The following is a 13,714-nucleotide window of genomic DNA, read 5'->3' on the forward strand; positions in this document are numbered from 1 at the left end:
TTTATAGGTACGCACAAACGCTGAAGTTAAACCTGAGTTGAGAGCAAAATAGCAAGGCATTTTGCAAATAATTCTTGTGTGATTCAAGTGTGCGAATTTGAAACTACATGAACCAGATAGAAGCACTAGTTTCAAGTATCTATTTTTTTTATTCTAGTTCAATTGTAGTAGGGCTTTTCAAATTTTACCTTTCAGCTTTATCTAGAGGAAATTGTATTAGGTACTCTGAGTATTCAAGTTAGAGTTAACTTGAAGTTGTCGCAACAATTAGAGGCCGGTTGCCACAACGAGATTAGAGTTAATCCTTAGGTTTACAAAGAGTTTTGTAAATGTTGTTTTGGCTTAGTGATTTTGTGAAGTATTGGGGAAAATCCTATTGAGTAGTATGTCGTAGGTTTTTCACCTTTTGAGCCGGATGTATTTTTCACGTAAAAATACTTATGTTCTTTACTTTATGAATTTACTATTTTCGCAACAGTAGTATAAGGAACACTTAGAAGAACTAGGTCCTTCTAGAATCAGTGCACGTGAAAATTGGACACCACACAAATCACCCCCTCTTGTGTGGCATTGAAGTATAAAACATCAATTGGTATCCGAGCGGGTTCTCCTTGAAGAGGCTTACATCTTAGGAGAAGCTCAATATGAGTGCACCACTTGGAAACTGGGGAGGGCAATCCACTTCTAGGTCACCACTCTTTAATAGCTAGTACTACTCTTGGTGGAAAAACAGGATAAGAGATCACATCATAGGAGAGGACTATGAGCTATAGGACATTGTCACCGATGGTCCACTAGCTACCTTGAAGAAAAATACTGAAGGAGTAGATATGCCAAGAACAAGAGTGGATTGCACTGCTGAGGACTTAAAGAAATGGGAAAAGAATGCTAAAGCTAAGAAATGGCTTGTTTGTGTACTTGGTCCAGATGAGTACAGCAGAATCCAAAGTTGTACCACTACTAAGCAAATTTGGGATACTCTACAAGTGGCTCATGAAGGAACACCTTAGGTGAAGAAATCCAGAGAAACTCTAGTGTATTCTTAATATGAGAACTTTACAATGAAGGAAGGAGAAACTATCCAAGAGATGTACACAAGGTTTACTACTTAGACTAATAAGCTAAAGTCTCTTGGAAGAATTATTCCTGTAGAAGATAGAGTCGAGAAGATACTGACATGGGTTTTACTTATCACTTGGGAAAGTAAAATCACTGCCATTCAGGAATCAAAGAATATTACCACTCTCCCACTGGATGAATAATTGAAAATCTTACTGCCTATAAACTTAGGAGACAAACCATGAAAATGGATATATCTAAGAAGGAAAGGGGCTTGGCGCTCAGAATCACTGAAGGTTCTGATCGAGAAGATGATGAAATGGATATGATCACCAATGACTTCAAGAAGTACCTGAGAAGAGGAAAGGGTTCTTCAAGAAGTGGAAGATATAGCAAGTTAAAAGCTCCCCGAGAAGCAAACCAATTATGTTTGCTACAAGTGTGGAAAGGCTGATCACCATATCAAGAACTATTCGTTATGGGAATTTGAATGGAAGAAGGAAAGAGCTGAACAAAGGAATAGGAAAAAAGAACAGGTTCAACCAAAGAAAAGCAACAATAAAGGATCAAACAAGACTATGGTCGCTACTTGGGGAGAAAGCTCAGATGATGATGAGGAGGATGAACAAGCACTTATGGCCATCGGAGAATCTAATGAAGAAACTGAGGTAAGTGTAATTCATCTTAAAGATAAGATTAAATTGTTGTCTAAAGAAAGGTTCTCTGAGTTACTTCTAGAACTAATTGATGAATATGAGGATGTAAACAACGAAAAGGAGCAGTTGTCTAAAGAATGTGTGATTTTGAAGGCTAAATGCAAATACCTTGAACTTAGTGTTAGTGAAACTGTAAGTGAAAACACTGTGTTGAAGAACCAGGTTCATGCACTTGACTCAACTGTCCTAGAGCTTAGATCTGAAAATCTAAAATTTAAATTAGGAACAGGTAAAAAGATAGTTGATCACACACAACTCAGTCTAGAAGAAAACATAGAAAAAATGAAAGATGAGTTGTATAAAAGGGATGAGAAGGTAAGAATCCTAAAGGATGATCTAAGCAAGGTAAATCATGAGCTAGATAGAACTTGTAAATAGAACAGGTCCTCCCATGCACTTTCATGGCTACAAGAACACCATAGTAGCAACAGAATAAGACTTAGCTTTGGTAACCTGGCACCTAAGTGGGATCCTAAAAGCAAGTACCTCACACTTCCTGAGAACAATATTTGCACATACTGTGGTAAAATAGGTCACTATAAAAGTAAATGCACTGCAAAAGGAAAGGCAAGTCAAAAGAACAAAGAATTTGTTCAAGGGAAGAATTGGCTACCAAATTGGGCTAAAAGGAATTTGATTCATCCTTTTGCTTATAGAAAGGGACCCAAACTCGTTTGGGTTCCTAAGACTAACCCCAGATTTTCTTTTGCATGTCCAAGTGAAGGGGAGCATCCAAATATGGTACATGGATAGTGGCTGCTCAAAGCACATGACAGGAAGCAAGAACCAGTTCCTTTCACTTGAGGACCTTAAATAAGGTAATGTCTTCTTTGGAAATGGGAAGAAAAGTGAGATCATTGGGGTTGGAAAGGTAGGTAAGACTGATTCTCACTTTATTGAGAATGTCTACTTGATAGATGGACTGAAGTACAGTCTAATAAGTGTATCACAATTGTGTGATAAAAGTAACATGGTAGCATTCACCTCTACAAAATGCTTTGTGATTAATCTTACCACTGACAAGATAGTTTTGCAGGAAAAAAGAGTGAACAACATATATGTTGTAGATCTGTCCACACTTTCAGAAAATGAACTCACTTGCTTAAGTGTGTTGGATAATGATCTACTCCTTTGGCACAAGAGACTTGGACATGCCAGTCTAAGTCAACACAAAAAACTAGTCTCCAAGGACTTGGTGATAGGGTTGCCTAACATTAAGTTCAAGGAGGATAAAGTTTGTGAGGCTTGTGCAGGAGGGAAGCAGGTAAGATCCTCTTTCAAAAGCAAAAAAGTGGTAAGCACCACCAGGACGATGGAATTGGTCCATATGGATCTGTGTGGACCAATGAGAACATTGAGCAGAGGTGGTAAGAGAAATGTGATGGTGCTTGTTGATGATTACTCTAGGTTTACCTGAACATTATTTTTAACATCTAAAGATGAAGCATTTGACATGTTCACTTCTTTTGTTAGAAAAACTTAGGAACAACTAGGTAATCAACTTACATCAATGAGGTATGATCATGGTTCTGAATTTGAGAATGCTAAATTTGCTGAATTTTGTGATGAGCATGGCATAAATCATAATTTTTCTACTCCTAGGACTCCACACAAAATGGAGTAGTTGAAAGAAAGAATAGGACATTAGATGAAATGGCTAGGACTGTGCTTCTTTCTAGTAAACTTCCCCATAGTTTCTGGACAGAAGATGTGAACACTGCATGTTACATCATAAATAGGTGCATGACTAGACCACTTATTGAGAAGACTCCATATGAGTTACTTAAAGGTAGAAAGCCAAACATATATCATCTTAGGGCATTTGGATGTAATTGCTTTGTGCACAATAATGGTAAAGACTCCCTAGATAAGTTTGATCCCAAAAGTGATGAGGGGGTATTCTTGGAATATTCTTCACATAGTAAAGCTTATAAGATTTATAACAAAAGAACTATGTGTGTAGAAGAAAGTGTACATATGGTTTTTGATGAAACTAACATTCTTTCTGAGAGGCAGGAACATGATGATGAAGCAATTGGCCTGGTAAAAAAACTCAAATGAAACCACAACCCAAATTAAAGCTGCACTAGAGGAAGGAACAGGGATGGAACAGGTTCTTCCACCCAGGGCAACTTGACAGGGGGAACTAAACAAAGAGGGATTGATCCTCAAACCTCGAGGGAACCTGTCCATGAACCTATTACTCAGCAACAAAATATTGAAGGAACGTCTAGGGGAAATCAGTTGGTTTTTGAAACCTTACAAGTATCAAAGTTCTCATCCCATTGAGAACATAATTATTGATCCAACCTCTGGAATCAAAACCAGATCTTCCTTGAAGAATCTTTGTGCTTTTGATGCTTTTTTATCTCTTATTGAACCTAAAAATGTTGTTGAGGCTTTGCAGGATGCAGACTGGGTGAATGAAATGTAAGATGAGCTCAACCAATTTGAGAGAAGTCAAGTTTGGCATCTAGTACCAAGACCCGGGGACATATCAGCAATTGGGACAAAATGGGTCTTCAGAAACAAACTTGACAAAGATGGAACAATTACAAAGAACAAGGCAAGATTGGTGGTTCAAGGATATAGTCAAGAGGATGAGACTTTTGCTCCAGTTGCAAGATTGGAGACAATTAGACTCCTTATAGCCTTTGCTGCTTATATGGAATTCACTCTCCATTAGATGGATGTCAAGAGTGGCTTCCTCAATGTCTATCTAAAGGAAGAAGTGTTTGTCAAGCAACCTCCGAGCTTTGAACGGAAGGAATGTCCTAATCATGTGTACAAGCTTGACAAGGCACTTTATGAGCTCAAACAGGCTCCAAGAGCATGGTATGAAAGATTATCAAAATTCTTGCTTGAGCATGGCTACAAGAGAGGTAAAATTAACAATACTTTATTGTTGAAAGAAAAAGGTAAAGATTTATGGGTAGTTCAGATATATGTTGATAGTATAATCCTTGGAGCAACTACTGATAAATTAAGTAAATAATTTGTTAAACTAACGGGGAGTGAATTTGAAATGAGTATGATGGGTGAGCTTAATTTCTTTTTAGGCTTACAAATTAAATAAAATTCAAATGGAACTATGATCCATCAGCAGAAGTATGTGAAAGAATTGCTTAAAAGGTTTAAAATGGAAGATTCCAAAGAAATTGACACTCCTATAGCAACTGCCTTAAAATTGGATGTAGATGAACTTGGTTAATCTGTTGATCAGAAGTTTTATAGGGGAATGTTTGGCTCTTTGTTGTATCTCACTGCTAGCATACCTGACATTGTTTTCAGTGTAGGCCGTTGTGCTACATTTCAGGCAAGTCCAAAGGAGTCTCACTTGACTGATGTCAAGAGGATCTCGGGATACCTAAAAGGGAACACCGACCTTTGTCTATGGTATCCAAAAGATAGTAATTTCAACTTAGTGGGATATGCTGATGCTGATTATGCAGGTTTTCTTGTGGATAAAAAGAGCACCTCAGGTATGGTACACTTTCTTGGCTCATGTCTTGTGTCTTGGAACACCAAAAAGAAAAATTGTGTGGCCTTATCTACTGCTAAAGCTGAGTATGTTGTTGCTGCCTCATATTGTGCTCAATTGTTGTGGATCAAACAACAATTAATGAACTTTCAAATTGATGTAGGTTGTATCCCCATCTTTTGTGATAACATCAGTGCAATTAGTATGACCAAGAACCCGGTTCATCACAAAAGAACTAAGTACATAGATGTTAGGTATCACTTTTTGAGAGACAATTAAGAAAAAGGTGTGGAATTTTTTGCTACTGACAAGCAAATAGCTGGCATCTTCACAAAAGCTCTAAGTAGAGATCACTTTAAAAGGAACATATTAGAATTATGGATGATTAATATCACCTAAAAGGATCCAGTTCGAACTCAAAAATTGGTTCGAGAAATTATGAATTTTTGTAAATAATTAGATTAGATTTTGCTCACTCTAAAACTTTCATCAGTATACTCTTGTGACATGCGCTAAAATGACTCATTAATCTCTAATGATATTATCTTTAGTTTCTTGAAAAATTCATACTTACACAAGAGATTTCTCAGTGAAGAACCCGGTTCATCCAAATTACTTGGTACGTATTCTCCACTCTGCATATTTTGAAATAATTATATTTTGATTATGATCAAGAGGAGAGTCCCATTAAATCCCAACTTCCTTGAGCTTATCCATTACGAAATGAACCAGTTTCATTCAAAAGAGTCCTAAAAGCGCAATAAGTGCCTAGATTCTAGGGAGAGTCATAAACGTCTTTTCCAACTAACTCCCAGGTTGATTAGACCTCTGAACTTCTGAAAAAGTAGTTATTACCCAATTAAACTCTACCTCTTTAAATTGATTAGGCCTTAGTTGTTTCTTCAATTCTTAATTTCCAAGCCGTCAAAAAATTCTCTCTATTTTCTTTCATCTTCCAAACACACAAATACTCATCTTCTCTCATACCTAAACACAGCGATGACAAACCCTTCTAAGAATACTTTATCATCACCCAAGGAAATATCACCCACACTATCCATAACACCTTTAACGACACACACCTTTAAGAAAAGAAGGTTCAAGATGCTGGCTCGCAAGGTTGTTGCTGGAAAAGAACAAATCAAGAAAATCAATAAACAGTTGAGGAAAAGTCAGGGAGTTGAACCCCAAAAATTTGAAGACTCTTTCAAATCTGCAACTGAGGGGGAAGAAACTGTTTCATCTTAAACAAAGCAGGTAAAGTCTGGTCCTAAAGTTACATCTGAAGTAACCTCTGAGGTTACTGAAAATCTGAAAACTAAATTTGTTATGGTAGAAAAAGTGGCTGGGGTAGAGACAGCTGAGTCTGAGAAAATGGGTGGTAAAAATAAAAGGAGAAAAGAAAAGGAGAGTGAGGGAGATCAAGGTGATGTGAAGGGAATGGGACAAGGAGTGGTTGAATCTTCACCCACCCTTGTTGGTCTGACTGAAGAAATTGGAGTTATGGAATGAGGGAATGACGAATTGGCTGGAAAAGAAGAAAGTGTGAAATAAAAAGGGGGAAGTGGGTCTGGAGAAGCTGCTGAGGGGTTGATTAGATTGGCGATAAAGGTTCAAGAACCTGATCCATCTGAGCAGGAACCCCTTAAAGACTTACTGAAAAAGGTGTCTGACAGTTATAATCCTAAAATGAAAAGGAGTTCAGGAGCTATAATCCCTAGCACTGCTAGGGCAAATAAGAAAAGAAATGCTGCCTCATCTATCCCTATAGAAACTCCTCCTACAAGAGGAAGAGCTACAAGGAGTCAGAAGAAATAGAGCGAGGCTGAACTGGAAAAGGCCTTAGAAGAAAGTAAGAGAAAAGCTATTGTTAAGGGAAAGAAGAAGGTGGTTGCCTTTTGAGATAGTTGAAATTGATGAGATGGACTTGGTTCGTCAGGATGAAGAGGAGGCAGAAGAAATGGAGGTTGTGAGTCCAAAGACAAAGAAGATCAAGACTTCTACAAAGAAGTCCGTTTCAAAGACAAAGTCTGCTTAGCCATCTTCTTTGGTCAAAAGAACCAGGTCTGCCTTAAAGTACAGAAAAGTAAAAATAATGAAAGAAGAAGAATGGAGTGGAGAAGAAGAAGTAGAAGAATCTGATGCTGAGAAGGACAAGATGATTAAGTTTCAGAAGAGAACCCTTTTGAAAGGTAGACTCCTCAAGGACTTGGAGAAGGAAGGTATGCTGATGCTGCTGGAGAAGTTACAAGTGCAGGGTTGGAAGTACATGGTCATTCAGATGGATGGAAAGCTTCCCAGAACTAAAATTGTGGAGTTTATGAAAAATTGTGAGATCAAAGATGGTAGGGTCACTAGTGTGGTAAAGGGGGTGACAGTGAGTTTTGATGACAAATAACCGGGAGAGATCTTAGGTGTACCTACTACCGGGTACAATGACTACAAGAAACTCAAATGGCCAAGCCTAGAGAATCTCCTTAATGCCCTTGCCATTACAAGAAATTTTGGTGACAATGATGAAGAGCTTGAGCCCAAAGTTGTGTACAAAAGTGAGATGAAGTCACCTCACAAAGTGCTGTTCAAATTTGTTAACAAAATTGTGCTGCATAGGCAGGAAAGGAGGCACATTGCCACATTCATGGACCTGGTCCTTATGGAATATCTGGATAGTGGGAGGCAAATCAATTGGCCTGGATTTATCATTCAACTTCTTGATAGGGTTCTGACTGGCATCAAAACTCATGCCATATCCTATGGTTTTATTCTCACGACTGTACGTGCACACTTCAAGGTACCCATTAAGAAATGGGAAGTTGGTACAAGTAATGATCACTTTGGGGAAAACACTCTAACTTCTTGTGACTATGAAGTCCACACTACTCCCAAAGAACCTGGTTCATCCAAAAAGGTACCAATGAACATCAAAGTGCGAGCTTAGGTGTAAGAAAGTGGGGCTAAGGATGCTGAAATTAATAGGATGAAGAAAAGGTTGGCAAAAGTGGAGACTGAGAGAGATGCTCTCAGAGCTGAGCTGGGAAAGGAGAAGGAGAAGAATGATGGCATTCTTCAGGATATGTTGAAATTGCTTCAAGACAAGAACCAAGAACCTAGTCCTTCTCAGCCTTAAGACTTCCTAGCCTAGTTAGACCAACCAGTGACCCGGATGGGATTGTTTTTGTTTCTTTTGCTCATGATCCAGTGTTTTTATTTCTCTTTATGCTTTGTGTGGATGACTAAGTATCAATGATAATCAACTGTTTTTGTGCTCTAACTATTTGTTGATTCTTCTTAGATGGCTAATATCATTAGTTTGATAAATTATGCTTGACTTCATGATTGCATTTGAAGTAGCCCCAGTGGCCATGAGCAATTTCTATTAAAATCCGATTATCTAACATACTTATGCAACTTTTCGATAATGCCAAAAGGGGGAAGACAGGTTGTGCTTTTTACTTTGGACTGTGATGTTTATAACCTAATGAACCTGGTCCTTGATGATTAATGACTTTAAAATGAAAAGTATTCTAACCTTATGTTGGTGTTGAGCTGAGTTGATACAGGGCCTATTCTTATAAAAAGCACAGAGTTTGTCATCATCAAAAAGGGGGAATTTGTTGGCCCAAATGAAGTTTTATTTTGATGATTGACAAAGAAACTTATGCGTGAACCAAGTCCATATATAGTGTATACAGACACGGGCAGATTCGAGCATAAGGGATGCACGTAAAGGAGATAAGCTTAAACTGTTATATCTGATATCTCCTGATCGAAAAGGTTGCATAACTAATAAGGAGAATGACTCCTTACTCGAAGAGAACTTTATCCAAGATAAGGGAGGAGTTAGAAGTTAAAGATAACTAGAACTCTTCCACCATGGAAGAGTATAGCATTAGAACTCTAGTTATTTCCTATCCTACTAACTCTATATATTGCAGGATGTTCTCATTTTACATGTACGCACAAACGCTGAAGTTAAACATGAGTTGAGAGCAAAATAGCAAGGCATTTTGCAAACAATTCTTGTGTGATTCAAGTGTGCGAACCTGAAGCTACATGAACCAGATAGAAGCACAAGTTCCAAGTGTCTGTCTTTTATTCTAGTTCAATTGTAGTAGGGCTTTTCAAATTGTACCTTTCAGCTTTATCTATAGGCAATTGTATTAGGTACTCTAAGTATTCAAGTTAGAGTTAACTTGAAGTTGTCGCAACAGTTAGAGGCTGGTTGTCATAACAGGATTAGAGTTAATCCTTAGGTTTACAAAGAGTTTTGTAAATGCTGTTTTGGTTTAGTGATTTAGTGAAATGTTGGAAAAAATCCTACTGAGTAGTAGGTCGTAATTTTTTTACCTTTTAAGCTGGGTGTTTTTCACGTAAAAATACTTATGTTCTTTATTTTCCGCATTTACTATTTTTGTAACAGTAGTATAAGGAACACTTAGAAGAACCAGGTCCTTCTAGGATCAGTGCACGCGAAAATTGGACATCACACAAATCAACCCCCCTCCCCCTCCCCTCTTGTGTGGCATTGAAGTATAAAACATCAAAAACCTATTGTTCTTGTTAAATTAGGAAACCTTTCTCTTATATATAGGTTTGGGACTATTTGGGATCTATATATAGGGGTTGTAGTTGGGTATTCTAGAGATTGTATTGTGTCTTTCTTCTCATTCATAGTGGAAAACTCTCTCTGCTTCTTCCCCGAAGATTACGCTTAGCCGAACCTCGAAAAATTCTTGTGTTTTTTCCTTCTCTATTTGCTTTGTGTGTGATTGTGTGCTAGTTTAACCCACGATCTTTCGCAATAATTTTTAATTAAAATGTCGAAATTAATTTAAGAACCAATTGAATTAGTTATCTACAACATTGAGCTTTCTTAAGGGAAGAAATATTATATATCCATTTCATGACATACCAAATTCTTTGAATTAATTAAATGTATTTCCCCAGATATGTTGCAATAGTATTAATCATCAAACTCACGAATTTATTTTTGCTTGAATCAGAATTACTCCATTAATTTCCAACTGTTTCAGTACAATGAAACCTTTTCTTTTCTAGATCCGATCTAATAGTTTTGGTCTCATCTCTCTTGACCAATTTAAGATTGAGGCGCAGTTAATTGATGGTCATCGTTGACATAGAGTTACCTCAATGAGGTCTGGGCAGTTAGCCTCTACAATACACAATTGACCTTTATCAATGGCTTGAATTGATTGACTCTCTCGAAAAAGAGAGTTTTCTTTAAAATTATTTTCACCTGGTGTCTTAGTGTCATGTACCCACTTTGGGATCCGACTAATCGGCATTCACGGTGAAAAGTTTGGGGATAAGGTGCTCCTACCAAAGGTGACTTTATTCTCAAGATTCGAACTTGAGACTTCTGGTTAAGGATGGAGAAGTACTTATCACTCCACCATAATTAACTTTTACATGTAAGAAAATAAGTGATTATTTTAGTCTTTGGAATGATCAGTAGTTATTTAAAAGTTTATCAAAGCAAAGAAATTAAAGAGAGAAAAAAAAAGACATGTATCAAGAATATTCATGCGAAGAGAGGAGGATATCCATGCAAAGAGAAAGACGCATATATATGCACACTGCTCTTGTGCCGGCAGCATATATATAATACATATTGAAAAGAAACAAGATGTAGACCAAAATATAGAATACTTAGTTTTCATTGGTGGAAAAATCAATGAATGGCTAATACGATTTAAACAAGGACATGGGATCAAATTTGTAACCCAAAAGAAGTAAAAGATTAAAAGATACAGAAATATTAGAGAGAGCGCAATGGTTTCTACTTTTAGGATGAGAGTATTAACCACATTTCTTATTGGAATCTTGGAGTTCAGTTACTCTGTGAGAAGCGAAGAACTATTTAGCAAGCCATTGGACCATACATGCAATGGTGATGTGTATGACAAAAATGGCCCATTTGCAGATAGCTTGTATTATGTTCTTGTAGGGTTAGAGAATGAAACTCCAAAACAAGGTTATGATTACTATATAACCTCTCCTTATCCTAATGATGCTTTAGCTTATGGCCATGCTTCTTGCACCTCAAATGTAGCATATTCAGACTGTGACACTTGTGTAAAGCTTGCAAGAGCTTATTTGATGACTGTTTGTGGTGGTCGTATTGGAGGTCAAGTCGAATTTGTTGATTGTTCAATGAGGTATGAGCAGTACTCGTTCAGCAAATAAAAGGGGTGTGACAAGGAAATTTGTCGTTGATCTCTTGGTATTGTCCTTTCTATCTCTTTCCGTTCATCTTCTTTTTATGGAAAATAGTGTTTTATTGTTGTAATGGTTTTACATTGTTCATGAGTTCAAAATAATTTATGTTGTGGTTGATATTTTCGATCCCTTGATGTGATTTGTAATGCTTTTTTTTAAGTTTCAAGACCAATTTATGTTTGAAGATTCACTCCTCACTTGCAGACTTGGACAGATAATCTTCTAATCATGTATTGTGAAGAGCGACACAGTTTGGGAACTGAAAAATAAGGCGAGACACACAAAGTGAAGACAATTTTATATATACACACACATACACACACATCAACAACAACCCAGTTGATTTCCATAAGTGGAGTATAGGTAGGGTAGGATGTACGCAACTTTATCCCTACCCTGAGATGGCAGAGAGGTTGTTTTCGATAGACCTTCGGCTAAAAAAAAAGATGAAAATATTGACAACAATTAGTAACAATACAAGATATTAAGAAAATCAAAGTCAAAGTTATATAACAATAGCAATATAGAGAGAGAACAAACAAATATCGACCGAGCACCTAAATAATATTGCAAAAGCATGCCACTTACAATTCATTTCCTCATCCTCAGAAGAAAGAGAAAAAACAAAAGAAAAAAAATAACTAGCAGGAGAATATGCGAGTACCGCAAAGATGAATTCAATCTGAAGTGAAATTTAAATCATCATTCTCTTATCGTTTTATTATATGTAACAATTTTGATTTTTATTTTCCAACATACTTTGTGATGAACACAAACTTAAACAGAATCCTTTCAAAAGAAACAAGGAGATCAAAAGCCTTCAACACAAAGAAAAACGAAATAAAAAACAAAAGAAAATTGGTTCAGAAAATATATTAAATAAACAAAACAATTTTTCTTACTCTCCCTTCCATCTGTAAATCATGAACCTTTATATCCTTTCATGCAGTGACTCGATAATTATGTGGACCAAAAGTCGAAATTTCACTTAATGTTGTGGCAAAAGGAGAAAAATAACTCTAAATTATTCTTTTAAAAAAAATATTTTTTAGTTTCAGAATGATTTTTAAGGGATGGAGATTTAATAAGAGGAAATGATTAATATATATAACCATTTATACAATATTCACAATTTCTTTCGACATTTATACATTCACAATTCACATGTGGAAGTTTAATTGTGATCCTAATTTAGATGCTAGCATATAATTAGAAAGCATGTCTGTAACAGTGATCTAGACATTGTAAACGTCCTTTTTCCCTTTTTCTTGTTAATGTTAAATCGTGAGAAATGCCTTATTTAAAAATTTAATTTGTTTGAGAAGAGATGCATTTATTATTTATATGTATGCAACACACCCTTGCATATGAGAGCCGGTCGTACTTCTTCTTGATCCAGAGCAGGAACGAATCATCTCAACTAACTAAAGTTTAAACTATTAGATGTTACGCTCTCCGTTCCAGATTACGTAGCCCTATTTCTTTTATAATTTGTTCCAAAAAAATTACCTTGTTCTTTAAATTTTTAAATAATTCAACTTAAACTTCTTATTCTATTTTTAATGTAATACTTTTATACTATTCGAAAGTTATGGCATATTAAAGACCTTATGTTTTAAATATCGTATAGCCACACAAATGTTATGACATGTTTGAGATCATAATTTTAATTATTTTTCTATTTTTCTTAAACTTTGTGTGCGCTAAAGTTGAAAAAATTACAATATATTAGTCATCAAACTCTCGAATGTGTTTTTGTTTGAACTAGAATCTAGTTATTGCAACTGATTTCAGCACAATGAAACCTTTTCTTTACTAATAGAGTTGGTCTCATCTCTCAATTAGTTTAATACTATGGCATAATTGATTAATCAATGGTGATCACTGACAGTAAAATTTTCTCGATGAGGATATAGACTCAAAGTTGACCTTCTATATCACATGGCGTTTAGTTGATGGACAGGAGCGGAACCGGGATTTGAAGCTTATGAGTTCAAGATTTTAATTATTTTAAGTTACTGGATTCTAAATTGATAATTAATACATATTTCAAAAAATTTCACAAGACAAATACAGAGTCTGGATAAAGGTTACTGGCTTTGGCCGAACCCGTAAGCAAATGGCTAGCTCCGCCCCTGTTGATTGACTATAGCTAGAGAAAAACAAGTGTCACGGCCTCAATTTCCCACCTTATGACGTCGTGATGACACTTAGTCTT

The 13,714-nt window shown here is 36.3% G+C and overlaps 2 protein-coding genes across 2 annotated transcripts; both read left to right on the forward strand.

Moving 5' to 3' along the window:
• The first annotated feature begins 1,637 nt into the window (after window positions 1-1,637).
• On the forward strand, window positions 1,638-4,461 carry LOC138909315 (uncharacterized). Its single transcript, XM_070200500.1, has 4 exons — window positions 1,638-2,120; window positions 3,378-3,818; window positions 4,183-4,205; window positions 4,302-4,461. The coding sequence occupies exons 1-4, from the start codon at window positions 1,638-1,640 to the stop codon at window positions 4,459-4,461; spliced, it is 1,107 nt and encodes a 368-aa protein (XP_070056601.1).
• Window positions 4,462-11,049: 6,588 nt separating this feature from the next.
• Window positions 11,050-11,766, forward strand: LOC104092402 (antifungal protein ginkbilobin-like protein). The gene is made up of 2 exons (XM_009597999.2): window positions 11,050-11,435; window positions 11,682-11,766. The coding sequence occupies exons 1-2, from the start codon at window positions 11,050-11,052 to the stop codon at window positions 11,764-11,766; spliced, it is 471 nt and encodes a 156-aa protein (XP_009596294.2).
• Window positions 11,767-13,714: the final 1,948 nt, after the last annotated feature.

The sequence above is a fragment of the Nicotiana tomentosiformis genome, chromosome 4, assembly GCF_000390325.3.
Source record: "Nicotiana tomentosiformis chromosome 4, ASM39032v3, whole genome shotgun sequence".
Taxonomy (NCBI): Eukaryota; Viridiplantae; Streptophyta; class Magnoliopsida; order Solanales; family Solanaceae; genus Nicotiana; species Nicotiana tomentosiformis.

What these genes read in the sequence shown, in the direction of transcription:
- LOC138909315 (XM_070200500.1), top strand. Translation starts at nt 1,638, where the DNA reads ATGGTCGCTACTTGGGGAGAAAGCTCAGATGATGATGAGGAGGATGAA. An exon ending in TAAAGGATGATCTAAGCAAG is followed by an intron (nt 2,121 to 3,377) that starts GTAAATCATGAG and finishes TTCTACTCCTAG; the next exon opens with GACTCCACACAAAATGGAGT. An exon ending in GCAGACTGGGTGAATGAAAT is followed by an intron (nt 4,206 to 4,301) that starts GTAAGATGAGCT and finishes ATGGGTCTTCAG; the next exon opens with AAACAAACTTGACAAAGATG.
- LOC104092402 (XM_009597999.2), top strand. Translation starts at nt 11,050, where the DNA reads ATGGTTTCTACTTTTAGGATGAGAGTATTAACCACATTTCTTATTGGA. An exon ending in TTTGTTGATTGTTCAATGAG is followed by an intron (nt 11,436 to 11,681) that starts GTATGAGCAGTA and finishes TTATGTTTGAAG; the next exon opens with ATTCACTCCTCACTTGCAGA.